Source organism: Onychostoma macrolepis, chromosome 20 (assembly GCF_012432095.1).
Source record: "Onychostoma macrolepis isolate SWU-2019 chromosome 20, ASM1243209v1, whole genome shotgun sequence".
NCBI lineage: Eukaryota > Metazoa > Chordata > Actinopteri > Cypriniformes > Cyprinidae > Onychostoma > Onychostoma macrolepis.
Genome location: NC_081174.1, coordinates 3,894,427 through 3,921,968, shown reverse-complemented (window position 1 = coordinate 3,921,968; position 27,542 = coordinate 3,894,427). Strand labels below are relative to the sequence as shown.

The 27,542-nt window shown below is 37.9% G+C and overlaps 1 protein-coding gene across 5 annotated transcripts; it reads right to left on the bottom strand.

Moving 5' to 3' along the window:
* Positions 1–5,862: 5,862 nt before the first annotated feature.
* On the bottom strand, positions 5,863–24,395 carry LOC131526573 (gastrula zinc finger protein XlCGF57.1-like). 5 transcript variants are annotated; one of them, XM_058754919.1, is made up of 4 exons: positions 23,991–24,395; positions 23,191–23,326; positions 9,161–9,328; positions 5,863–8,142 (listed from the first exon to the last, which is right to left on the bottom strand). In XM_058754919.1, exon 4 carries the CDS (start codon positions 7,940–7,942, stop codon positions 6,548–6,550), a length of 1,395 nt encoding a protein of 464 aa, XP_058610902.1. In that variant the 5' UTR covers positions 7,943–8,142; positions 9,161–9,328; positions 23,191–23,326; positions 23,991–24,395; the 3' UTR covers positions 5,863–6,547. The 5 variants fall into 5 exon arrangements, with proteins under 5 accessions (XP_058610902.1, XP_058610904.1, XP_058610903.1 ...); XM_058754921.1 differs by having other exon boundaries at positions 9,161–9,284; XM_058754920.1 differs by lacking the exon at positions 9,161–9,328.
* Positions 24,396–27,542: the final 3,147 nt, after the last annotated feature.

The following is a 27,542-nucleotide window of genomic DNA, read 5'->3' as shown; positions in this document are numbered from 1 at the left end:
CCAAAATCATGAATTACCCCAAAAGCATACCTGGAATCTGTGTAGATATTTGCAACTGATCCTGAAGCTAGCGTGCATGCTCTTGTTAAGGCTACTAGTTCTGCAGCTTGAGCTGAAAAATGATCTGGAAGACGACCTGAAGCAACTACTTCAGTGGTGGAAGTTACTGCATATCCTGCTCGTCTGTTACCTTCAATAACTTGAGCTGAACCATCAACAAACAACTCCAATTCTGCGTTCTCTATGGGAGTTTCTGCTATTTCACTTGTCGCTGCATATGTAAGCGTAACACAATCATGAGTCATTTCACCTTCACCATCTAACACAACTTCAGTCATTGCAGACATCATACATGAGGATGGGTTCGTGACTGGTGCACGCTGTATAACAATGTTCGGGGCTGTGAGAGTTGCTAACCAATTTCCCCAACGGGAGGAGGTGACAGAAGTGACTTTTGCTTGATTCATTAGTGCAGACACTGCGTGAGGGCATTTTACATTTACATTCTGACCTAACACCATTCCTGATGAAGCCTGAAGCGCTAGATGAACTGCCTGTACTGCTCTGAGGCATGGGCCCATACCTTGAGCGACTATGTCAAGTTTACCAGAATAGTAATGAATTGGGCGTAAGCTGCCCCATGATCTTGCATTAGACATGCAGTCATAAAGCCTAAGTGTTCATGGACATAAAGCACAAAGGGTCTATCAGATTGGGCAATTCCTAATGCTGGTGCTTGACATAGTGCTCTCTTCAAATCATTAAAAGCTTTGATATGAAGTTCTTCCATACAAACAGTATCTGAAACTTTACCATGGCCTTTCAACAAATCATAGAGAGGCTGTGCAATCGAGGCATAGTCTTCAATCCAAGGTCTACAGTAACCTGCTGTTCCTAAAAATGAGCGGAGTGTTTTAATGGTAGTAGGCGGAGGTATGGCTTTGACTGAAGCCGCTCGATCCTGTGTAATGGATCTATTTCCTGCACCAATTGTTTGACCCAGAAATGTGACTTGCTTTTTAGCAATTTGAGCTTTGTGAAAGCTGCATTTGTGTCCTTTTATGCAAATAGTCCAACAATGCTGTCAATTCAATTTGATGTACCTCGTGGTCTGTTGAGGCAAGCAAAATATCATCGACATATTGAATCATAGTGGACTGTTTGACTGGACATTCTGGGTCACACAAATCACGTCTGACAGCCTGATGATATATGGTTGGGGAGTTTTGAAATCCCTGTGGCAATCGTGTCCACTGGTATTGTTCATAGTCAACTGTGAAAGCTAACCATGACTGGCTGTCAGAGTGCAACGGTACAGAAAAGAATCCATTAGACATATCAATTACTGAAAAATCTTACAATCTAATGGTAAGCCATTACAAATTGTAGATGGATCTGCCACTAGGGGGGTGATTTTATCAATATGTTTATTGGCTATTGTAAGTCTCCATGTCCCATTTGATTTCTTGATGGGCCATATGGGTGAATTACATGGACTGTTGGTTTTAACTAGCACTCCTTGCTTCAGCAACTTTTCTACAATAGGTTTGATTCCTGTATAGCTTCCTTATTAATCGGATATTGTTTGGTGACCGGAGGTGGATTTCCGTCAATTTAACTGGTTCTACACCTGTTAACAAACCACAATCATCCTTGTCTTTAGCCCAAATTAGATGATTCTGTAAGAAAGCATACTCAGTAGGGATTGCATTATTGGTAGAAACTTGTGCTGAGGAAATTTTTATGCTAGCGGATTCTGAGGACACGTCTAACGTTAGATGTACTTGTCTCAGAAGATCCATGCCTAAAATTGCACCTGTATTTAATGGAGCACATAGCAATTTTGTAGTCAGAGTTTTTGGGCCAAATTGTACCTCTATGGGCGGGGTTTCATACAAAACAGAATCTTCACCTATTACGCCAGTTAAACAAAGTTTGGTTTTCTTGTATGGGATGTTTAAAACTTGTGCCAATTTTGTAGGAATTACTGTACACTCTGCACCTGTATCAAGCAAAAAATCAATCTCTTTCTCTTTTACGCTACCTTTCACAAAAATTATTTTGTCATTGTGATGGATTACAGGGGAAAGGTCAACTCACAGCCCCAACAATTAGTTTTTTTCCTGGTCTTGTTGTGCTCTTACAAGAGCCTGTACGAGCTGTCCTAAAGTTTCAGTGGTCACTGGCGGAACTACTTCAGGGTTGTAGGCAGGCTGAGGAGGAGCAGAATTATGCATAGCATTTCTTTTACTATCTTGCAACTTCTTCCTACACTCTTTCTCCCAATGTCCTAATTTTTCACAGTAGTTGCATTTGCCTTCTCTTTTAGACCATCTCTTGTCTTGTTTTGTTGTGTTAAACGTAGCTGCTGCTACTCTCACTTTTGCCTTGACATCAGCATCTCTTTCCCATGTAGCTAACCTGTCTAGGTTACTTCTGAGAGTTCTGTTAGACCAAGTTAGATCTAAGAATGGTAAAGCTTTTCTGTATTCGGCTACAAGGCCATCTGACCAGATACGAACTAGGGGTCCCTTGTCATCTAGCACACTTTCAGGGTCATCAACAATTCCACTGTAAATTACAGCTGACTGACAAAATCTCTCAGTATATTCACTCACAGTTTCTTCTTTCTTTTGCACACAGGTAGTAATTCTAGACCAATCTATTTTGGGTCCTAAGATATTCTTTAGGATTTTCAAAATACCTTCTCTTAAATCACCTTTACTTGCATGTCGCAGTTCAGAAGTAACAGCAGATTCAAAACTGTTGAATTCAGATTCAGTTAGAATTTGTGACATCAGCTGTGTGACTTCTGCTAACGACATGTCGTAAAGGCGCATTTTACTGATCAATACTCTTCTAAATTCAGAAAAATGTGTGCGTGCTGAGGGTAAGCTCTGAGACAGTCTCTCTATATCTTTAGGTCCTAGTGTTTTGGCAACAGTTTGTACTTGCACAACAGAAGAGTTGAGGGGAACACTTTCAGTTTCCTCAATTCTGAGAGATCTTCTCCGAGCACCACAAACATTGACCGAATTTACAGGCACATCAATTACTGATTGGAGAGCTACATCTCTTTCAAAGAATGCTTGTAAATCAGGGTAAATTTTATCCGCTGACTAACTTCCACATCAGTTTTGCTGCAGCTTTGTTGCGGTTCAATTTCTTAGTCAAAGAGGACACTCTAGCTTGAAGCTCATTGTTCTGTTTCTCTAGCTCTGAGTTACGCTGAGATTGTTGTGTAGCTAGTGCTAAACCAAATTCTCTGTGGCAGCAGATAATGCCTTTCACATTGTTCTTGCGAACACATGCTCCTAATACCTTTTTACACTCATCTACAGACCAAGTCTTATCTGGATGGATCTCATATTTCTGAATTAGTTCTTGTCTAACTTTTTCAGTGACTATTAGGTTCATTTGCACTCCTAACAGTGATTTGAATTCGCTATCTGACCACAAAGGAGTCGCAAGACCACCCTTTTCTGTTGTTGGAATCAGCCTAGCATTCCTTCTAACCATTTTGTATGTTTCTTCTGTACCACACAAACAAACACTAAAACTTCTCTGATCAACAGAGGGTACACTTGTTAACACAGCTTAACTATTGTTAACTTTGTTACCACACAATCAAAACACTAAAACTTCTCTGATCAACAGAGGGTACACTTGTTAACACAGCTTAACTATTGTTAACTTTGTTACCACACAATCAAAACACTAAAACTTCTCTGATCAACAGAGGGTACACTTGTTAACACAGCTTAACTATTGTTAACTTTCCAAATTACCAACACTTCACACTTAACTTCCCTGCCTACAAGAACAGAGGATAAACCAAAATTATTAGCATGAAATGCTAAACTTCTCTGTGAAAAGAGGATAAACCAAAATAACTAGCACGTAAATGCCAATCTTCCCTGCCTACACAGAACAGAGGATAAAACAATATTAGCACTTGATGCTAAACTTCCCTGCCTGGACAGAGGGTAACTTCATCTCTAAAAGTTCATTTTTTTAGAGGAAAACTTAGTTAACCAAACCCTACAGCTGTCTGTTAACTCTTCTCTGACGGCGCAGAGGATAAACAAATTTGTACTGGTCTTAAAGGTTCTTTTGGATTAGAGACAGCACTCACCACAACCTTGGTTGAGAGAAAAATTCAGTCTGGAAATCTTTGTTCAGCTTGAAGTTTTCGCTGGATTCCAAAAGATGCAGTCTGGAAGCAGATCTTTGTTTGAGCTTGAAGTTTTCAAACTGGATTCAGGTGAGGAAGCTGGAACTCTATCCGGGTCACGGCACCATCTGTTGTGAACTTTTATCTTCTACGAAGCAGAGACCAGGAGACGTTGGGATATCTTTCATCCAGAAGTTACTCTTTATTGAGAACTCGCTGTGCGTCGCTGTAGTCATCCAAGTCTAACTAAAGCAGTGATACATTGTAGTTTTAAATACATTTAGGGGGCAGTGCTTAGGAATGGAGACCAAGCACCTGGGTGACGACTTTAAACAAAGCATGCAAATGAGAAAGACAGACCCAATCAACAACACTCGATTGCATTGATAATCCAATCAGTCTAATGATTCATGTCTGGGCCAGGGGGCTCCGAAAGCCATTTGCAGAACAAAAGATTCGAGTCTGGCTCATTTCACTTACAATAGGAGAACAGGAACTGGCAGGGACCTCTTGCATCTGATGTAGTGATCTGACTCATGTCACCATTTTTCACCTTAAATGCTAAATACAAGGTATATAACTTCTTCAGTTTGTACACTATTACATTGGAATCTAAATTAAACATTTAAATAAATTTGTAATCCCACAGTTGTCAAAACACTCACATGATGTTAGCCAATCATCACAGTGGCTGATTCCTGGGAGGCTCTAAAGGACCCGCCCCTTAAGTAGTTTCAGAAAAGTTTAGAATGAGGGTTGAAAATAATCACTTTCCACATATTTATTTATTTTATTTTTTTGGTACCCCTTTAAGGCCCTGGCATCATGACCTTCTCCTGACTGGGCTACGTTAATGTCCCAGGACCTGTCAATGTTCTAAAGCCCTAAACACATTGCACAATTTTCGGCTGTCCCAGACGACCAATCAGAAATCGCCGCGATTGCTTCACGATGCCATTCTTTCATCTGGGACAGCCGAAAATCGTGCAATGCGTTTCGGGCTTAACACACTTTGTAGAATGCCTGAGTAGAAATCTTTACGATTATAATAGCCTGCAGAGCTATCAGGTGAACATAAAACACCAATGTGGGCCGATAGCCCCACCACATTGTGGGAAATCCAACGGTCATGTAAACCTTGAAAAATAACTTTGAATTTATCTTCAGAGGCTGTTTTAATGTACATTCCATGCAACTGCACAACAATGACTGACATAACGTTTTGTTATCATGCAGACAGTGAACCACTCACAAATAATTGCGAAATGGACCAAGTTTGCAGCCAACCTCCTTGCAGCCAAGCTAATTTGCTGTTCCACAGCCTTCAAAGCCTGAAGGTTAAATTAAGACATGGTCATTTTCCTAGACCGAGCATTATGGATGTTAATTTATGTAAGCTTAAGACTTTGTATGGACAAAGGGCATTTGCATTGCCTTTGGACATTAGAATGATGACGGATCATGAGGGTTTTAGTAAAAGAGTGAAGAGAATGTTTTTACATAGGCTGTCTTATTTGACTGATTTGGATTATTGTACTGTCTTGAAGATTGTCTCTGTGGTGTGTGTTGAGTGTGAAAATTATATTTTTGATATTTGTTTTGTAATTGTAAAAAAGGTAGGCTAATGCCAAAAATGCCTTTAAATCACGAAAATTGTTTTCTTCTAATATCAAGGACCACAATGGAAATAAGTCTCGTTTTCTTTATTGTGTTATCCTTAGCAAAGAAGCGTTATTCAGATGTATTGTCACTTTTTACGTCTAATAAAACAACTCAACTCAAAGCCTGATGTCTTGTTCTAGATGTGACCTGTCCCAGAGCACTCACTAGGTGGAAGGTTCACCTTCAATGACCCCAAGCACACAGCCAAGACAATGCATGAGTGGCTTAGAAAAGACTGGGAATGTCCTTGAGTGATCCAATCAGAGGCCAGATTTAAATCCAATCGAATCTGTGGAGAAACTTGAAAATGGCTGTCCACTGTCAGTCCCCATCCAATCTCACAGTTTGAGAAAGCTATATGAAATAAGTGACATATAATCCTCAAATCCAGGACTGTAAAAGTTATTGCATCATACCCCAAAAAAGGACTTGAGACTGTACTTATGTCATCAGGTTTTGATGCATAATGGACCAAAAAAATAATATTTTAGCATAAGGCAAACAAAATGTACAAAAAGGTGGGTCTGAATATGTTCAGAATGCAATGTAGACACATGAATACAACATACTGATTTTTAAATATTGTAAAAAAAAAAAAAAAAAAAAAACTCTATACAAACAAAATTACAGGACTTTAAAATGTCATGTAAACAACCACACACACACACAGGGGAAAAAAACAAACAGAACAAAAAACTATTTGGGCCACAGTCATCTGTGACGTGAACGTAGCTTTGATTTTACACAGATACGCATCTTCTGGTGGCATTTTAAATGGCCGAGCCATTCAAAACTCTTTCCACAAAAAGAACAAGAATACTGTCTCACATATGCATGCCTTTTCATATGTATCTCTAAGTGTGATGAGAGTTTTGGGACTTTTCTTTTATTCTGAACACAATTAAATGGTCTTCCTCGGGAGTGCATGTGCAGGTGTTTTCTGAAACTGCTAGTTTTTCTAAAGCCCTTGTCACACTCAGAACACTGGAATTTCTTTCCAGAATGAGTTTGCAAATGACGTTTCAGGTCCGTGTGATATGTGAAACTCTTCTCACACCGAAGGCACCTGTAAGGCCTCTCTCTAGTGTGAACCCTCATGTGAATGTCAAGGTTTCCTTTAACTGTGAAACTCTTTCCACATTGAGTGCAGCTGAAAGGCTTCTCTCCAGTGTGAATTCTTAAATGAACCTCAAGATTTGCTTTGTTTTTGAAAGACTTTCCACAGTAATGGCACATGAAAGGTTTCTCTCCGATGTGAGTTACTACATGATTCTTAAGATCATTTCTGTCTGTGAAACTCCTTCCACACTGATGGCATATAAAACGGATCTCTCTCAAGTGAATCTTCATGTGGTCTTTAAGGGTTACAGTGAATCGGAAACACTTTCCACACTGACTACATACAAATGGCTTCTCTCCTGTGTGAGTCGTCACGTGGTTATTAAGGGTTCCTTTATGTGTAAAACTCCTTCCACACTGAGGGCATGTGAAAGGCTTCTCTCCAGTGTGAATTCTTATGTGGATTTTAAGGCTTGCTTTCTGAGAAAAACTTTTCCCACACTGTTGGCAGCTGAATGGGCTCTCTCTAGTGTGCACTCGCAAGTGGACTTTCAGGTTTCCTTTTCGAATGAAACTTTTTCCACACTGTTGGCAGGTGAATGGGTTCTCTCCAGTGTGAATTTTCATGTGATCTTTAAGACTTCCTTTTTGAGTGAAACTTTTTCCACACTGTTGGCAGGTGAATGGGGTCTCTTTAGAGTGAATTCTCATGTGGACTTTCAGGTTTCCTTTTTGAGTGAAACTTTTTCCACATTGTTGACAGGTAAAAGGACTCTCTCCAGTGTGAACTCTCATGTGGGATTTAAGACTACCTTTCTGAACGAAACTTTTCCCACACTGCTGGCAACTGAATGGGCTCTCTCTAGTGTGAATTTTCATATGGACTGTCAGGTTTCCTTTTCGAATGAAACTTTTTCCACAATGTTGGCAGGTGAAAGGGTTCTCTCCAGTGTGAATATTCATGTGATCTTTAAGACTTCCTTTCGAGGTGTAACTCTTCCCACACTGCTGGCAGGAGAATGGCTTGTCTTCCATGTGAATTCTCATGTGCACATCAAGGTTTCCATGTTGATCGAAATGACTACTAGTTTGACTAGTCGTTTGAGCTCTTTTTCGTGACAAAGTCTTTTCATTCTCTGAGCAACTTAAAGATTTTTCTCCCGTTATTAATGAATGATGTTTTTCATATTGACCCTTAATTTCCCTTTTATTCAGTTCTTGACTCTCCTCCTTCAGCACCCTCAGGCCTAAGGAGAAAAAGAAAGTTTAATGTCAGTTTAATGGCACAAAGCAACACATCAAAACATTTAGATATGTAAAGCTTTAAAAAAAAAAAAACAAGTACACTAGATCCTACATGCATAAGCTACTAAGTCAATACTTCTCAATATTATTAACATGTCCCGAGTGGCAATTAATCAAATCCCTATTTAAAAACACAGTCTGACCCAGAATAACTGGTTAGACATAGAACAAGAGTGTCAAGAGTTTGACATCCCTGGTATAGACAGATCAAATCTGCCATTTATGTAGAAAAATATTTTAAAAATTGCCATTAGGGCTGCATGATAATGGTTAAACTGATAATCACGATTATTTTGATTAAAATTATAATCACGATTATTCTATCAAAAGGTTAAATGCAATAACATCTCATGTCCTTTAACCACCCTCCACTGACTATACACTGATTTCGTTTAACCAACTATGATGTTTTGTAATCTGTATTTACATTAGATTTTCTAAGTGACAATTTGTTCGCAAATGAGACAAAGCCACTCAGATCGCGCCGTAAATTTGTTCAAAGATCGTTAACCCCTTAGCAGTCAAAGATCGGCGACGGCCCTAGATTAAAGATGCTTCACTTTAACAGCACGTTAAAACATCACACTCTTACTTGATCTGGACAAACTGTGCTTCAGTAGAAAGACTCTAGCTTCGATATTTGACCACTATTTTGAAAAAACATTGTTGCAGTGACAGTAGGAGCGCAAAATAATAAATCTGTACGTGACATGTTTGGAATAGAAATTCACGACGCATTCATATTCAGTCCCGTCTGCAGCTGTTTATGTGTGTTCACGTAGATTCACTGAACCGCATCAATAAGGGCTTATAGTCCAAACATGCATATACACGGAGAAATATAGATATATTTACTTCATATTTCTTCAGACAGAATCTTAATTTATATTAATTTTGCACTGATTTACTCAATCTGATGAGCATTAGCCGCTCCCTGGGCTACTATCACTGTGTGTTTACCTCCGAGCTCGCGCTGTGACTCTCCGAGACCTGATTCGTCCGTCGCCTGTCAATCATAACTGCGTCTCATGTCCCGCCCCGTCTGTTCCTGTCACACACTTCCTGTACTCTTCTGTGTTGATATCTGACCACAGCATACACAGAGAAACCTCGGTACCCGCAAAATATCTAAATAATAAACACACCATTATGATAGTATATGGTTTGAATGTGATTTTCTTGAGATTTAGGGGGTCAGATTTAGGAGATTTTTGATAGCCATAATGAATATGTACATCTGAAATGCTAATTTGTGCAGCGATATAAAAGACTGTAAATAGCTTATTTTAACAACAATAAACGACCAAGTTCCACTTGATGGTGGTTTGAAGTGAGTTTTGAGTAAAAGTGTACTAATAATCTCATAAATTGTCGTATGTATCTTGATGCTAATGTTAGCTCTAATGCACCTGCAGAACAGGTGCAGTTCTTCTTCATGATGCATTTTGTCATAATTCACGTAAGGTCGCAAGAACATGTTTTGTTGTTGGATTGAAACAATGTGGCTTGGTAAACCTTGTAATGCCAGAATAAAGGCTAATAATGGCTGAATAAAACTAAAGAATAATGATAAAGGAATAATGAGGATTATGTCTCATACCTGGCGGAGGTGTGAAAGTCTTGTCTTGTAATAACAATAGAGACAAGACTGGGACAGTTTGCTGAGCCAGACACGAGGAGACCGCTTAAAGGGGTCATAAATCAATTTTATTAGCTTTCTCTAAAAACACACGACATGGTCTTAGAAAATGTTTCATAAAATTCAGTTTCAGAGATTATGTTCTGAAGTTTAAAATGAAGCATTAGTAGACTTGCGTTTCTAAAATCATATCCTACAAGCAAACTTTTTTTTATACATTTAAAAAATGTTTTCAATATTTTTATTTTCTTGTTTGAGCTTATATATCTTTATTATCATAACTGTCTGAGTAATTCTGATTCTTGAACAGTAAACTTTGAAGTGTCAGCTTTGTGAACATATGTTGATTATGTATCTAGTAAGAAAGACTCATGAGCAGGAACCTTTTTATTTTGTGTGTGTCATGTGTGTCTCCATGCTGAAAATGACAGTGAAGGGGTTAATACACACTGAAAATTAACATTGCCATGCCGTTTTCAACTGATTAACATTATGAAAACTGGTAAAAACTTTAGAAATTCCTAAAATAACTTCCAATAATTCCAATTTATGTACATTTTCTCCATTGTATTGCCACAGGTAGCAAAAGCGCATTTGTTCCTCAAACACAATAGATCCATTATTGAAACTCGGTGAAAGTTTGATCAGGGTAGATTTGGTTACACAAACAGCACAAATGGCTTTCATGCAAGCAGAATATCACTGTGGAGAGATCACTAAACTCCAGCACATGTATGTTTTCATATCATCAGCGCTTGTTCCGCCATCGGTGTTGCCAGATTGCACAGATTAAGTAAAACACCGGACAGAGAGTGTATCCTTAAAGGATGTTTTGGGGACTAAAGCTCTTCACATCTGGAAACCACAAGCATGAACACTAGTGAAGATAATGCAAGATAAAGCAAATGCCAAACAGACCCAGGCCCCTCCCACGATTGTTGATTGACACTAGCGTTTTACCTTAGACCCGCCTTGAGTGAGCTGTCATCAGTCCTCCATTGTTTCGACGCCGGAGAAGATGTAAACAAGAATGTCTCCTCAGTGATTGAGGTGTTTTGTTGTTGGATGTAATAATGAACATAGCAGTCGTCATTTACTCCCGACATCTGAGCCGCTGAAGATGCAGAGCATTACATTTGTTTTTGAAGGGAATGCGCCCCCAAACTACCAAAATGTGTCTATGTTCATGTGAATCATTTGTGAACCAGCTTCATCTACAGAAGTGAGTATAAGGTATAACGTGCTAGTTAGCAAGTTCTGCAGCTAAATGTGGCTAAAGTAAACCACACTGCTGGTCACCCCAAGGAAGAGAGGGGCGGGGCGAGCAGAGCTCATTAGCATTTAAAGAAACATGCACTAAAACGGGTTGCTGAAAACAGAGCTGATTTTGACAGGGTAAAAGGGGTGTTGTTTTACACTACCATTGAGAAATTTTAACCAAAGTATGTTATAGACCAGCGGTTGGAAACCTATGGCTCGCAAACGTATGGCCAGATCTCTCACCCTTTACCAACAAATGATCCATTACAAAAATTAGACTTCACTAGAGATCAGCAATTCCTTTGTTGTAGAGCCTACATAAGCTGATAAAAGGTTATAATAATAATTTTTAATTTTTTTTGTACCGGCAAAGCCGCCAAACAGAACTCAATCCACTTCTGACTGGATATTTTCTGCGTGTGAGGTCCGAGTGCAACACGGAGACTTTTTGTCTTTGGTGGCGCGCCAAAAACGGTTAAAACACGGTGTCAAAATGCCAGCACTGGTGAGTATTCACATAAATACGGTCGACATAAGTAGGGATGTGCGCTACGACTAATTTGACTGTCGTTTAAACGGAAGTTTTGTATCCGACTAGTCAACTAGTCTAAAAGCTAGAAACCCCCAAAAAATGCCAAAAAAAAAAAAAAAAAACAGCCTACACTTGAAATATTTAATCTTTGCATCGCACTGTCAAATCCCTCAATGAAATCTGCTAAAAATAGGTCACGATTATGCCGTATGCTTGCCTCACGTTATCATCATTTAATTTTAGACTGTCGTTAAACAGAAAATAAGGAAGAGCATAACTCAACATAAACCAGTGCATAGCTTATTTATTCAGATCAGCTGGAGCAATGCAGAAATGGAAAATAGACTGACAGAATTCTTCATTTTCATATAACGCTAGCCAACATATTAAAACACGTCAAAAACAATAGGAAAGTTTATCAAGGAATAGCATTAAAACGGCTTTTAAAAATGTACTTCATGTTGGCTATATTGTCTAAGAACAAAACAATGCTCGTTTACTCGGAGCATGCGCATGTGTTCAGTGGATTTAACATGTTAACGTGGTCTGGCGACAGACGGGACTAGAGGCGATTCTGCTCTCGGCAGCAACTGAAGTCACGCAGAGAGCAAACTACAAGCAAGCAGACAGTTTCGAAAAGAGCCTGGAAATCCCGCTCCAGCACCGAAGTGGGTCTTCGTTTAGAGGAATAGACGGCGCGGACGGGATCACGGACCGCAGCGGCGGCGGGTTAACATTAGTGTGTGACATGATTGACATTTGCTGGCTTTGGCTAGCCTCCAAGCTAACGCATACGTGCCTGTGTTGAATATGATTACGCGTCGCTCCAGTAGAGTTATTGTAAGCCAATTTGACATCACAGTTTACACACAACTTTTCCGTTTCCTTCTAATTAAAAATAATCCCACACCTTGCTGGAAACTGACATTAAAACACGTTATTAACGTTAACAGCCAAAAAAAGTTTCACAAGATTAAGAAAGTACCTGGAAATAATGCACGGCTTCATCTTTTGTCATTTTTCTTTTCTTGGCGCTGAATTGCTGATGTCTTTTCCCAGCTATGATCATTTGCAGTCAGCCGCAAACATAAGGTGTGAGGTGAGCGGTCGCGAGCGCAGATGCGGGAACGGCGCGTCACGTGTGCTTAGCCTGCTGCCTGTGTTCACCGTAAAATGCATTTTTTTTTTGTAATGATATGCATAAATAAAAATCTAAACATGAACACATACATATATACATACATATACACATATATATGTGTATGTTAATTTTAATATTAATATAGAGCGACATTTTTTTTTTTTTTTGAGCAACTGGGATGGTGCCCCCTGGGAGTTGGTGCCCTACGCAAACTGCGTACTCTGCGTATAGGGAGCGGTGGTACTGTACATAGCTAAGAGATGGTTAAAACTACACAGCCCAGTCAAAGATAGGTTTGATATTGGGAGATATTGAATGTAGACTAATGTGTGTGTAAAATGCGGGGAATTAAAACTGAAATTGCTTTCTAATTTGCAATCGTGCTTACATATGTGTATAGGAAGCGCCGGTGCGGAGCACACATTCAACAAGATAAGACATTTGTCAGATGCTTACAGACTCTGTAGTCATCTCGCCTTACTCTTACATGATCGGTGAGCTCGGACTCCTGCTGCACTGGGCAACTCTATAGCTCATGCTGGATGAGCAGAGCAGACGCCTTTAGTTTAGAATTGAAGAAAACTATCTAACTGAATTAAATGTTATGATCCTTAAAAAAACGCAACATGACAGTGGAGGCGGTGCCAGTAATGTAAATGCAGAGGTGGCATCTTCTATATTAATTGCACTGTCACACTCCATCATGGCAATATCGTGAGACAGCTTTTCACCTCGAAGGGAAATCATGTCACATTTCTTGACATCTTGAGGCACAAAACCTTGTCACACCCCTCCCATTCAACGTAAAATCACAATGGAATGGTTAAGTCCTGGGGGCACACTTGTTTTACACGTATTTGGCACCACCTATTGTTGCATGTATATTATCCTCCTGCAGGTCTAACCGCTTTCAATAAAGCACTGTCTTTTGTCCCTACAACCAATGATGAATTCAACACCTATGGTGGATCTTCAGATTATTTGTAGAACTTTACGTGTTAGAGAATTCTTTGGTAATGGATCTATTGTGGAACCTTGAACACACTCTTTAATGCTGAAGATACTCTTCTTTCTGATCACCCTCCCCCTTCTGAAAAAAACGAGAATTTCTAAAAAAAATCATCATTTGTTCCTTTTAAGAACAGAAATGCCTGATTAAAAACGTTCTATCGTCCTGTAGAGGAGGATGTACAGGAGGTATTTTCTAACAAGCGTGAGTACAACGTTTTTATTAATTTAACTAAGGGTGAACTAAGTGCTCTGTTGGATTTAAGAAAAGATAAGACTGTTATAGTCAAACCAGCAGATAAGGGTGGTTCCATTGTAGTAATGAATTGTGCTAACCATGACCTAGAAGTGGAAAGACAATTAAATAATAATGTCTTTTATAAAAAATTGAGTACTGAGCCCACCAATGTTTTCAAGAATGAAATTCAGGACTACCTTCAACAGTTTGTGGATGTTGGTGAGATTACAAAACAGGAGTTTGATTTCATGAAGGTTGGTTAACCCAGTTACACCAGTCATTCATATACTTCCTAAAATACATGAAGACCTTACTTATCCTCCAGGAAGACCAATTATATCTGGAATAATAGACTCTTACTTTTTTTCTTAAAGCCGGTTGTATTTACATTACCCTCCTTCGTCAAAGACTATCAACATGATACAAATTTGAAAAACTATTGATTTACCTGATGAAATATTGTTTGTAACATTCGATGTTGAGACTATACACCAACATTCCACATGAAGGTGGGATTGAGGCAATGCAATTCTTTCTCAGAGACCCGCATCAAAATAAAAACCCTAGTGTTAATTGCATTAAAACATTAGCTAAATTAGAAAAAACATAGCTGGTGTTGACAAAAAATTTTCAGATACATAGATGATTTCTTCAGATTAAGGGTACCATCCATGGGTAGCACCATGGCCACAAGTTATGCAAACTTGTATGTGGGCCTCTTTGAACAGAAATTTATTTTTAATGGTCTACAAAATCCCTTTTTCTCAAACACTGTACTTTGGCGAAGGTATATTGATGATATTTTTATGTTATGGTCAGGTACTGAAAATCAACTGCTACAATTTCACAGTTTTCTTAATACTAATGATGAACACTTATGTTTTACAGTTAATTATGATGTTTCATGTGTTTGTTTTTTGGACGTTCGTATTATTAGGGATGGTAAAAAAAACAAAAAAAAAAATTCACAGATCTCTACAGAAAACCAAACTTTGAAACGTAGCTTGCCTATTAGTCAATTTACATCGACTTTGTAGTACTGAACAGTCATCTACACAAAGCACTGATCTGGTTAACAGATTTAGAAAGAGAGGTTACAATGAAGACTGGATACAGTCTGCAGTTAGGAGATTTGCAAATGAAAATCAAGAGACATCTCTAAACAAAAAACTGTTCAAATCAGAAAATAAAACCATTGTATGTGCTGTTCAATATTCTCCTATTTGTTCAGACATAAATAAAGATCATAGACAAACACTGGTATATCTTAAAATCCGATCCTCTCCTCAGTGCTATCTTTGAGAAAACACCAAGGTTTGTGTATAAACGCTCTCCTAATATACATGATCTCCTGTAAGAACTGATGTTAGTCCATCTGTAGTACGACCCTCTCACTTTTTATCCATCCCCTCGGGTAACTGTAGTTGTGCCCAGTGTAATTTCACTACAAAAACTAAAGTTTTCTCTCATCCTCATTCAGGCAGGGAGTTTAAAATCAAGGGTGTCATCACTTGCACTACTAAAAATGTTATTTACATGATAAAAATGTCCATGCAGGTTAGCATATAGGAAAGGCATAACATGCTTTAAAAACTAGTATTGCAGAACATCGAAGTAGTATACGCACAAATGATCAAAAAAACCCATTAGCAGTACATTTTAATTCAAAATTTTATTATTCAACATTTGAATTTTTCCATAGCCTACTTTTCCAGACCTGAAAATTACTTAAGTAAAATACTTTTTAAACTGCGCAGGAACCGGTTGGCCAAATCATGTTGTTTTACATAAACCTCTAAAATTACAACGCAGTAAAAAGTCTTTGAAGTAAATGAGTTTAAAATATTATGAATGAAATAAGCGCAAATAAAATAGCAGTGTTGCAGTTGCCTTCCATGCATTTCCTTGGAAATTTCTTAAATCAATTTCCATATTTCTAAACTGCGTAGGAACCCTTACTGTTTTAATTAGAAGATATTTAAATATTTATCGGATCACAAAAGGTCCCCAAGCTGGGACTCGATCTCTTGCCCGAAGCACAACCGCACTGCATCTCGAAGCACTGCCTATACAATACAAGGGTATCGGCTCCGACTGTTAGAAGATATTTAAATAAATGTTATAATCATAAAAAAATAATAATAATTATCTTAGTTAAACACAGAATATTTGTTCAGTTATAACTCCGAAAAAAGGTAGGCTGTAATACCATGAACATAATAACAGTCTTATCAAGTATATCTGTACGAAGTTCTGGTTCAAGCTCCGCCCACTTCCGGTTTTATCGATTATTGATAGATATGAATAATTTTGTGATCGTAACAGATACAAACACAGATACAAATACTGGCTTCACTGCACACCCCCTACTAAACACTCTTTCTCCTAAGGGTTTGAACTCATGTTTCTAATTGATCTATGTTTTTCTATTGAAAGGTGAATGTTGTTGATGCAGTTCCATTTGTACCAAATCACACACGATTCTGCTGAGCTTAGGAATGTAGTAGCCAATCAGAGGCGGTCAATTAGTCATCCCTGAATTTTGTTCAGACTGAAACTTGCGCATAAGCAATAAAAGTGCAGACGTACGTACGACAAAAGTAAGAGATTCATTCATCACAGATTATAAGAGGAGCTATGAGTGCTTAAACACTAGCTAGACTGACTGAGTGCATTCTTTCACGGCATGATTCAGTCGAATAAAATGCAGAATGCTCCCAAAATTCAAGATGGGGCAGAAAATATGTATATTTATATAATTTCATATAGTTATTCAATATCACACGAAGAGTGCCATTTTCCCCCCGCAAAAATCACAAATGTGATATTGAGTTTATACAACAGTTCAATAAACAATAAGTTATTAATAGACTTGCGTTTTAGACACCATATTGCCTATTTTTGCTCTATTTTGCCAACAAAAGATGTTTCCAAACACAGCCTCAGCACTGTTTTGCGTCTCTGAGCAACATGACCGTGTTTCGTTCCTGAATGAATCAACCGTTAAATGATTCGGTTCAATCGCAATGAATCACTTAATAACAGTGACTTACTGCCACCTACTGGCGGTTTTAATTTCACATTTAAAGTGTATATTTTTTTAATCATTTCAAATATCAGTATTCGGTGTTTTAGGATTAAAATATCAAAACATTAATGCATTTGTGACTGCAGGTTAAATGCATTCATGTTTTGCATTAAATAATGTGTAAATCTGAATGCCTTCAGATGCAGCTTCTGTGTTTCCTCTGCATTGATAATGATTTTAATGATAATGATATTCTAGGAAAAAAAGGCTTTATTTTGAAGAATATCAGAAACTTTAGGAGACAGCTGCCCACTGCAGTCCTGCAGCTCAGTACACTCAGTAAAATATAGTCCGTTATCGATAAAAACCCAGAAAATATCTATCCATCTATACCCAAAAGATATAGATTTTTGTCTATATTGCACACCCCTATGATAGATATTAAATTCTTCTTTGCTTAGTGATTGTTTGCACATAATTAACTGATCATCGTAAAATAAGCTTTTATCTTAGAATTAGGTTTTCCCAACGATAACGAGGACAAGACAAAAAAAAAGAATCATATTTAGGCTATACAAGGCTTTATATTTTTCATTTTTTGAAGGGGGGGGGGGGTCTGGTTAGGGGGACCCCCCAAGAGCTTTGACACAATTCGAACACTGGTTAAGGCCATCTAATATGAATGGTGACCAAATTTTTGCCTCAATGTGGTTGTCTTGTTTCAGTTGTGGTATACTACAGCGGTTCACACGATTGGCTTTAATGCTAACAGGTGTAATCAGTTGGAACTCTGTTTGAATCCGAGTACTTATTGAGCTGTTGTCTTTGCATGTATGTGTGCGTTTGCCTGACAAAGGTCTTTGACCGAAACGTTGCTACTTTTACATTTTTTTGAATAAAGGAAGATGAACAGTGTGCAGATCTTTTTTTCTATTTTTTGCATGTACAGTATCTCACAAAAGTGAGTACACCTCTCACATTTCAGCAAAAATGTTAGTATATCTCCTCAAGGGACAATACAACACAACCTTCAGCTTCAGCTTCAGCTTCATCAGCAAGGCAGTTGTCCTCTTGGCGGTGTGTTTGGGGTCGTTATGTTGGAAAGCTGCCGTTCGGCCCAGTTTCTGAAGGGAGGGCATCATGCTCCGCTTCAGAACGTCACAGTACAGTAAATCTTTACTGCTATACAAGTTGCACATTGACTACTCTAAAATATATCCAAGTTTCATTTCTATAGAATTGTCCCTTGAGAAGATACACTAAAATGATTGCTGAAATGTGAGGGGTGTACTCACTTTTGTGAGATACTGTATATTATTGACATGTAAAATCCTAGACCCTGAATATAAGACAACCCCATTTTTTTCAGATGTATTTCCAGGAAAAAAAAAAACAGAACAGAACAATATGGTATTATATATATTGATTTGCACTGAACTGCAAGCACTCACACCACAAATAAGGGGAGAAAAGAAAGAAAAAAACATCTGGAAATTATATTTGCAGCAACTCATTAATCATTAATTTCCTTCATTTGATCGCACACCTCTGTGAACTTGTTCGGTGTCTCTAATAATAAGAAATCTTCAACTTTGTAATCTACAATGCATTTATTTTATTTAAATTTTTTTTGGGGGTTGCAAAACTGAATAAAATGTAAGGAACATTTGCAGTGTTTTGGACACACGAGTAAGCAATTTTATTTATTTTTTTATTTTTTTAAAGATATTTACATATTAATCAGTTTTATTCTAAGTGCTTATATGCCGTTTCCCCAAAAAATATTATTGTAAAGTGGTCAGCTTTTTCTGTGGTGATTTGTGTTCGTTGTCACCGTGTGCTCCTGAGCATGTCCCAGCATATAGCGACTGTTACACAGAATGCAACGCACCGTGACGTAGATTGTCACGCTCTATTGGGCTTGAACGGTTTAAAATCACTTGTTATTAAATTCTATGATTTTATCAAATCAATGTACACAGCCAGCCAATGTGCAGTCAAAATAGGAAACAAAACCATTTTTTTTTCTCTAGAGGCGTGGAGTGAGACAGGGCTTCAAGTCAAGTCCCACCCTCTTCAACGCTTATATAAACCAGTTGGCTATACTAGAAGATGCTCCTATTCACGGTCTCCCTCAACATGACTCAGAAATAAAGTGCCTCCTCTATCAGGACAACCTGGTTCTCCTGTCGCTAGGGCTGCTCAATAGTGGGAAAAACTGACATTGCGATATTTAGTTTTTCTACAAAATATATTACAATTTGAAAAAAAAAAATACAGAATTTGTTCAGAAACAATGTTGGGAAGTGCATTTGCATAGAAAATTAATATTATATATATATATATATATATACACACACACATACATATATATACACACACATAGCGCTGCTCAAAAGTTTGGGATAAGTAAGATTTTTTTATGTTTTTTCTGCTGCTCATCAAGGCTGTATCTATTTGATCAAAAATACAGAAATATTATTGCAATTTAAAATAAGTTTTCTATTTTATTATACTTTAAAATATACTTTAAAATGTAATGTATTTCTGTGATGCAGCTGTATTTTCAGCATCATTACTGCAGTCTTCAGTGTCACATGATCTTCAGAAATCATAATAATATGCTGATTTATAATTAATGTTGGAAATTGTTGAGCTGCTTCATTTGGGGGTGTTGAGCTGTGATTTTGCTTTTTTAGTATTCGCTGATTAATAAAAAAGTTCAAAAGAACAGCATTTATTTAAAAAATAAATTGTGTGTTACAGTATACAATGCTATTCAAAAAGTTTGGGGTCAGTACATTTTTTTTCTTTCTTGTTTTTTTTAAAGAAAGTAATACTTTTATTCAGGAGGGATGTGTTAAATGAATAAAACGTCACAGTAAAGACTTATATTGTTAGAAAATATTTATATTTTGATGTTGCTCTTTTTAACTTCGTATTCATCAAAGAATCAAAGAAAAAAGTATCACATGTTCCAAAAAACAATATGAAGCACAGTTTCAACACTCATAAATCAGCGTATTATTATGATTTCTGAAGATCATGTGACGCTGAAGACTGCAGTAATGATGCTGAAAATACAGCTGCATCACAGAAATACATTACAGTTTAAAGTATATCAAATTAGGAAACCAATATTAGAAATTGCAATAAGATTTCACAATATTACTGTTTTTTCTGTATTTTTTAATCGAATAAATACAGCCTCGATGAGCAGAAGAGACTCCCTTAAAAACATAAAAAAATCATACTGATCCCAAACTTTTGGGCAACAATGTGTGTGTATACACATATATATATATACACACAGGTGCATCTCAATACATTAGAATGTCGTGGAAAAGTTCATTTATTTCAGTAATTCAACTCAAATTGTGAAACTCGTGTATTAAATAAATTCAATGCACACAGACTGAAGTAGTTTAAGTCTTTGGTTCTTTTAATTGTGATGATTTAGGCTCACATTTAACAAAAACCCACCAATTCACTCTCAACAAATTATAATACTTCATAAGACCAATAAAACAAACATTTTTAGTGAATTGTTGGCCTTCTGGAAAGTATGTTCATTTACTGTATATGTACTCAATACTTGGTAGGGGCTCCTTTTGCTTTAATTACTGCCTCAATTCGGCGTGGCATGGAGGTGATCAGTTTGTGGCACTGCTGAGGTGGTCTGGAAGCCCAGGTTTCTTTGACAGTGGCCTTCAGCTCATCTGCATTTTTTGGTCTCTTGTTTCTCATTTTCCTCTTGACAATACCTCATAGATTCTCTCTGGGGTTCAGGTCTGGTGAGTTTGCTGGCCAGTCAAGCACACCAACACCATGGTCATTTAACCAACTTTTGGTGCTTTTGGCAGTGCGGGCAGGTGCCAAATCCTGCTGGAAAATGAAATCAGCATCTTTAAAAAGCTGGTCAGCAGAAGGAAGCATGAAGTGCTCCAAAATTTCTTGGTAAACGGGTGCAGTGACTTTGGTTTTCAAAAAACACAATGGAGCAACACCAGCAGATGACATTGCACCCCAAATCATCACAGACTGTGGAAACAACACTGGACTTCAAGCAACTTGGGCTATGAGCTTCTCCACCCTTCCTCCAGACTCTAGGTCCTTGGTTTCCAAATGAAATACAAAACTTGCTCTCATCTGAAAAGAGGACTTTGGACCACTGGGCAACAGTCCAGTTCTTCTCCTCCTTAGCCCAGGTAAGACGCCTCTGACGTTGTCTGTGGTTCAGGAGAGGACAACTGTAGCCAAATTCCTCGACACGTCTGTGTGTGGTGGCTCTTGATGCCTTGACCCCAGCCTCAGTCCATTCCTTGTGAAGTTCACTCAAATTCTTGAATGGATTTTGCTTGACAATCCTCATAAGGCTGCGGTTCTCTCGGTTGGTTGTGCATCTTTTTCTTCCACACTTTTTCCTTCCACTCAACTTTCTGTTAACATGCTTGGATACAGCACTCTGTGAACAGCCAGCTTCTTTGGCAGTGAATGTTTGTGGCTTACCCTCCTTGTGAAGGGTGTCAATGATTGTCTTCTGGACAACTGTCAGATCAGCAGTCTTCCCCATGATTGTGTAGCTAGTGAACCAAACTGAGAGACCGTTTTGAAGGCTCAGGAAACCTTTGCAGGTGTTTTGAGTTGATTAGCTGATTGGCATGTCACCATATTCTAATTTGTTGAGAGTGAATTGGTGGGTTTTTGTTAAATGTGAGCCAAAATCATCACAATTAAAAGAACCAAAGACTTAAACTACTTCAGTCTGTGCATTGAATTGATTTAATACACAAGTTTCACAATTTGAGTTGAATTACTGAAATAAATTAACTTTTCCACGACATTCTAATTTATTGAGATGCACCTGTATATATACACACACTTTTACCTGTGCTGCCAAAAATGTCTAATATAAAGTTCAGATACATATTTTAGTTTATTTTATTCACATTTTTATTAAAATATATTACTTAATATTATTTAGTCACAATATTTATGTGAAACACAATATTATTTTTACACTTATTGGTACACATTTTCTGTGATTTCTATATTATTAATTCCCAGTATGTATCATGTAGATGTAATTTGTCTTTTAATGCAATGATTTTTCTTTTAAACTGAACACTGGTATCATTAAAATTACATCAAAAAGTATCTGCATTGTATATTATTTTAAAAGTTTGGTCTCGCCCTCCCTAATCAGCGACTGCAAACGTGATATTGATTTTGTACAACAGTTCTATAACATTGCGTCAAATTTTAAACATAATATTGACAATACTGTATGTTTTCACAAACAAAAGAGTTCCAATAGCATTTATTACAGTATAGAAGCTATTCCATCTTATTCTGTGATAAAAATGTTAAAAAAAATTAAATAAAACTTGTGGTTGAGTTCTGGGAAACTGCTTTGTTTATCCGCCATATTTGCAGGACAGCGCTGCCTTTCCGCGGTTGAGTTTAGGGCAGTATTTGATTTTTTTGTCGTGATTGTGAAAAATGTCACCATTGTATGTCACTCATGCTGCATGGAGAACTGCAATAGTAACTCAGATCATCGTTCTGAGAGAAAACTGGATAAAACAGTATGTTTTTTCGCCTTTTTTCTGTGTAAACAGCATGAGACGCCGAATAGTGAATCTGTTAATGTCACTGATTAAACCCACCGCCTCTCACTCAATAAAAGAACCACATTTCTGTGTGTTTTTGAAAGATTTGATTTTGTTGGTTTAATAATTAACGCTACCTTCTTTGCGAGTATGACTCGCTTGTGAATTAGCAGAACTTGAACAGGGGACTTTCTAAACTGCTTAAAGAGGCTTAATGTACCAAGACAGTGATAAAGACAAAAGTGTAATACGCTTATAAGCTCAAAATGTGAACGCAACGTATGTATTTACACATTAAGCATTTTCCTCTCATATAAAGAACACGCTTAATGCATCAAGACAGTGATATTAAAAGACCACATTTTGTACACACCTTACTAATAAATCATAATATGTGCAGAAAAACAGATAAGCCCAAAATATGAACATTAAATATCACGGTCTTAATCCATAAGCGCTTTCTACATTACGGTTTTCTAAAGGGAGGAAAACGCTTAACGTTTAAACATGTCGCATTAATATTCTGGCTCACCTGCATGTCTTTTAGCATCACTGTCTTAGCAGGGGTGGTTCTGGGGGGGCAGTGCCCCCCTCAACAAGCTTGGACCCCCTTTGGAATCATATCACACCAAACTATTTTGGGTGAAATGCGCAGTTTGTCCTGTAAACTATATAAAAAGAAAAACATCATCAGCTGTTAAATCAAATCAGCGGTCGCTGGCTGGCACAGAGCCAGAGACGCACGCTTTAAAGCACTAAAGCATTACAACCAATCACATGCGATTCTGTTGAGCTCATGAACTCAAGGACCAATCAGAGGCGTTCAGATGAGTCACCGCGAAGCGCCGCTATCTCTCAGAAACAACAAAGTGAAGATGTACGAATGCAGGTAAGATATGACTTTCACAGTGTAAGCAGCTTTAGAGATTATTATGGGAGTTTCTGAGAGTGCTTGAACCCGCTGGACTGAAGTGAAATGTTCTTTGCTCTCTTTGTGTGCAATGAAAGTGTTATGGGCTAATTAACTTACAATGTTTTCATAAATTCACATTAAATACAAAGTCAGTCGTATTAAAAATATTTCATGGTATGACAACCATATCTGGTACTTAAGTAAAAAGGATTTGTATGAAAAGTTAATAGATAACACTATTAGGCTACTTTGCCTTTAGATCAACTAACATAATCTATAAAGGTGCAAAATGCATTTACTTACACACATTTGAGAATCGAGATATTTCATTATATATTTTGGGAATATTTCGAATAAAAAAATAATAATAATATTAATAATAAAACAAGCCTACATCAGTTATACGATCGAAAACCAACCTGTTCGTGTCTCAGTTTCTTCATGTTTGACTCTGAAAGCTTCTTCAATCCTCACGTCTTCACTCTCCTCTTTAACACACGCCATCTATATAATCGAGCTCAGTCGCTGCACCGAGGGCTTTCTGTGTTTGCACACTTCATCAGAGTTCAGATAACAACAACTAACAGGAAGAAAAACTCATCTCTGTCTCAGAGTCTCGAGCAGTGCGGATGCACTTTACACAAAATAACTTTCATTAATGTTGGACAAACAATTACAATGTCATTAAATCGCCTGCACACACTATAATATAGATGGTTTGCATCGATTTAAGCCCGTTAAAAGCTTAGAACATAAACCTTTCTTCCAGTTAGAAAAGACCCAGGAGCGCGGCGCAGCCTTATGACGTCATATCTTCTTCTTCTTTTGGTTTTATGGCGGGTTGCGAACCAACTTCAAAGGTGCATACCGCCACCTACTGTGATGGAGTGTGAAGAGAATTATCTCATTTCTATATCCTATAATATAACCCACAATTCTTGATGAATTTTTTGACTACATTTATTTGTTTCCTTGAATTTGGACTATCATTTAATATATTCGTTATATTGAATTCCCGGCACCCTACTGCTCTTCCTTAAGAATCCTCCTTTCTTCTTCATATGCTTTACATTCCTTAAAAACATGTTCTACCGTCTCATCTAACAAACAAACCTCACATAAACCTGTGTTGTGCTTCCCTATAATGTGTAAAGTGTAATTTAAATTTGAATGTCCTGTTCGTAAATGTGTAAAAAGAATTTGTTCTCTCTACTTAAATTGAAACTTATTTTGCTTTTCTTTACCGTTTTTTGAATCCTATAAAAATACCGCCCCGTATGACATGCATCCCATTCTGTCTGCCATTTCCTATTGCACGCTTCTAAAACTAACTGTTTACCTTCTGCGCTACTGAGTGATGTGTTTATGTTTGGTTCTTCCATTTTTAATGATTCTTTTGCCACTTTGTCTGCTTCCTCATTCCCTTGAATTCCCACGTGCGCTGGTACCCACATAAATCGAATTATAATTCTCATTTGTTTTAAACTGTATAACCTGGTCATGATTTCTATTAAAATGTCAGTTCTATTTGTTTCGAAGGATTGTAGACTCTTAAGAACAGCCATTGAATCAGAGCATATTATTACTTTATCAGGTCTAACTTCATAGACCCATTCAAGTGCCATTAAAATCGCTATCATCTCACCCGTATATATTGATGTACCATTTGTTATCCTTCCAGCCTTTTTCACCTCAAACTCTGTAACATAGAAGGCAGCCCCTGTCCTGCCATTATCTACATTCTTTGATCCGTCTGTGTATATTTGAAGAAATGAATAATGTGTGTTTTTGATATATTCAAATGATATCTTGATATCAAGTCTAAACCACCTTCAGTAACCCACCCCTTTATTTTCCAAGCAAACCCTTTACCGGTTACATTTAAAATTTCCCAGCAGTCATTCAGGACTTCCCTTACAGGATGATTATCCCTTTGTCCCTGAAGATTGATCCAGTATGCCATAGCTAATTTCTGTCTTCTTATATATAATGGCATTTGTGATGTTTCTACTTGCAATACTGCAATTGGCGTGGTTTTAACTGCTCCTATAATAAGTCTTAATGCCTTAGCTTGCATGACATCTAGTTTCTTTAGCAACGTTGATGATGCTGACTCATAAACAATGCATCCATAATCTAGTGTTGATCGCATAAGACCAACATAAATGCCCTTTAATGACTGTTTGTCAGCCCCCCAGTCTTGTGCAGCATTGTGGTAATTGTGCCCCGCTCAACACTCGGTCTCTAACTGGGAAAGGAACGTTTCTTCGACACTTCATCTCTGATAATAACTGTGATATGCTGATGCTCACAGAAACCTGGCAAGCATCTAATGACTTTGTTGAACTTAATCTGCTCTCTCCTCCTGGTTTCGGTACTTTGACTAAGTCCCGAATCGGAGGAAGGGGCGGGGGCTTGGCGGTGGTCTATCGCCAGAGTCTTCATATTGAGCTGTCTCCTTTCCACGAGGTGACATCGTTTGAATATTTGGCATTTAAAATCACTGGTCACACTTCACTGCTCATAATACTGGTGTATCGTCCTCCTAAAACGAACATACAATTTCTATCAGATATCTGTGAATTGCTGACAGTTGCTTCTGCCCAATCTACAGCTATGCTATTGCTAGGGGATTTCAATATTCATGTTGATACTGATACTGTTCATGCCCTTGAATTCATGTCTGTCCTTGATTGTTTTAATCTGCAGCAACATATTGATTTTCCAACTCATGTACATGGCCACACACTGGATTTGGTTTGTTCTACAGGTATTGACATTATTGCCTCTAAAGGCTCTGACATAGGTATCTCTGATCATAAACTGATTGAATTTTCTTGTGATTTGTATACTCCAAAATCTGTTGCTAAATCTCCGATTGTTTATCGTGCTTGGAAGTTGGTTGATCCACTGTCATTCTCTGCTGCACTTAGTGATTCCCCCCTTTCTGGTTGCTATAGTCTTTCCAGTGCTGAAGACATTGTTAATCTCTATGATGAAAGTATTTCTACTATTTTGAATCAATTTGCACCCTTAAAATTTAGACAGGTCCCTTCCTCGCGTTGCTCCCCTTGGTTCAATACTGAGCTTAGGGCAATAAAAACCAAAGGCCGCCGGCTAGAAAGGCTTTATAAGAAAACTGGCCTTGTTGTTCACTCCTTGGCTTATACTGAACACATTAAGCAGTACAGGAATGCTCTTAATGCAGCCCGTTCATCTTATTTCTCCACTTTTATTAATAAGTCCAAAAACAGGCCTAGAACATTATTTACTTCAATTAAAAAGTTAATTCAGCCTCCTTCACGGTCTCTAGAAAGCTCTGATCAAATGTGTGACGCTTTCCTGAACTTTTTTCAGAGTAAAACATCTTATACCTGTCTACACCCTACCTCTGCTCCCACTACTGAACTTCTCTCTTCAAGCCTCGCTCATAGTCTCCCTAGTTTTGACTCTATCGCCCCCACAGTGGTTGATGAGATGATCAGGCTGTCTAACTCCTCTACTAGTCTTCTTGATCCTGCACCTACCCTCTTACTGAAGAATTGCTTGCCTGCCCTGTCAATACCCATCACTCATTTCATTAACATGTCAATGTCATCCGGAACTGTACCTTCCAAGCTTAAGATTGCTGCTGTCACTCCAGTTCTTAAAAAGCATGGTCTCGAACCATCTTCCCTAAGTAGCTATAGGCCTATTTCTAACTTATCCTTTCTCTCTAAGATATTAGAAAAACTTGTTGCCTCCCAGTTACAGACCTACTTAACTGAACACAACCTCTATGAGCCCTTCCAGTCTGGTTTTCGCCCATTGCACAGTACGGAAACAGCCCTGGTTAAGGTTATCAATGATCTTCTTTTAGCTTCTGATTCTGGTGCTCTTAGCACTCTCCTTCTATTAGACCTCAGCTCAGCTTTTGACACCGTTTCTCATGAGATACTCCTTTCACGACTTTCAGCAATTGGAATTACTGG

Excerpts from the sequence above, each read along its gene's own strand:
- LOC131526573 (XM_058754917.1), bottom strand. The coding sequence starts at position 24,075 with ATGGCGTGTGTTAAAGAGGAGAGTGAAGACGTGAGGATTGAAGAAGCT. Across the intron at positions 8,143-23,990 it reads AGAAACTGAGACACGAACAG|GCCTGAGGGTGCTGAAGGAG; the intron begins GTTGGTTTTCGA and ends TTTTCTCCTTAG.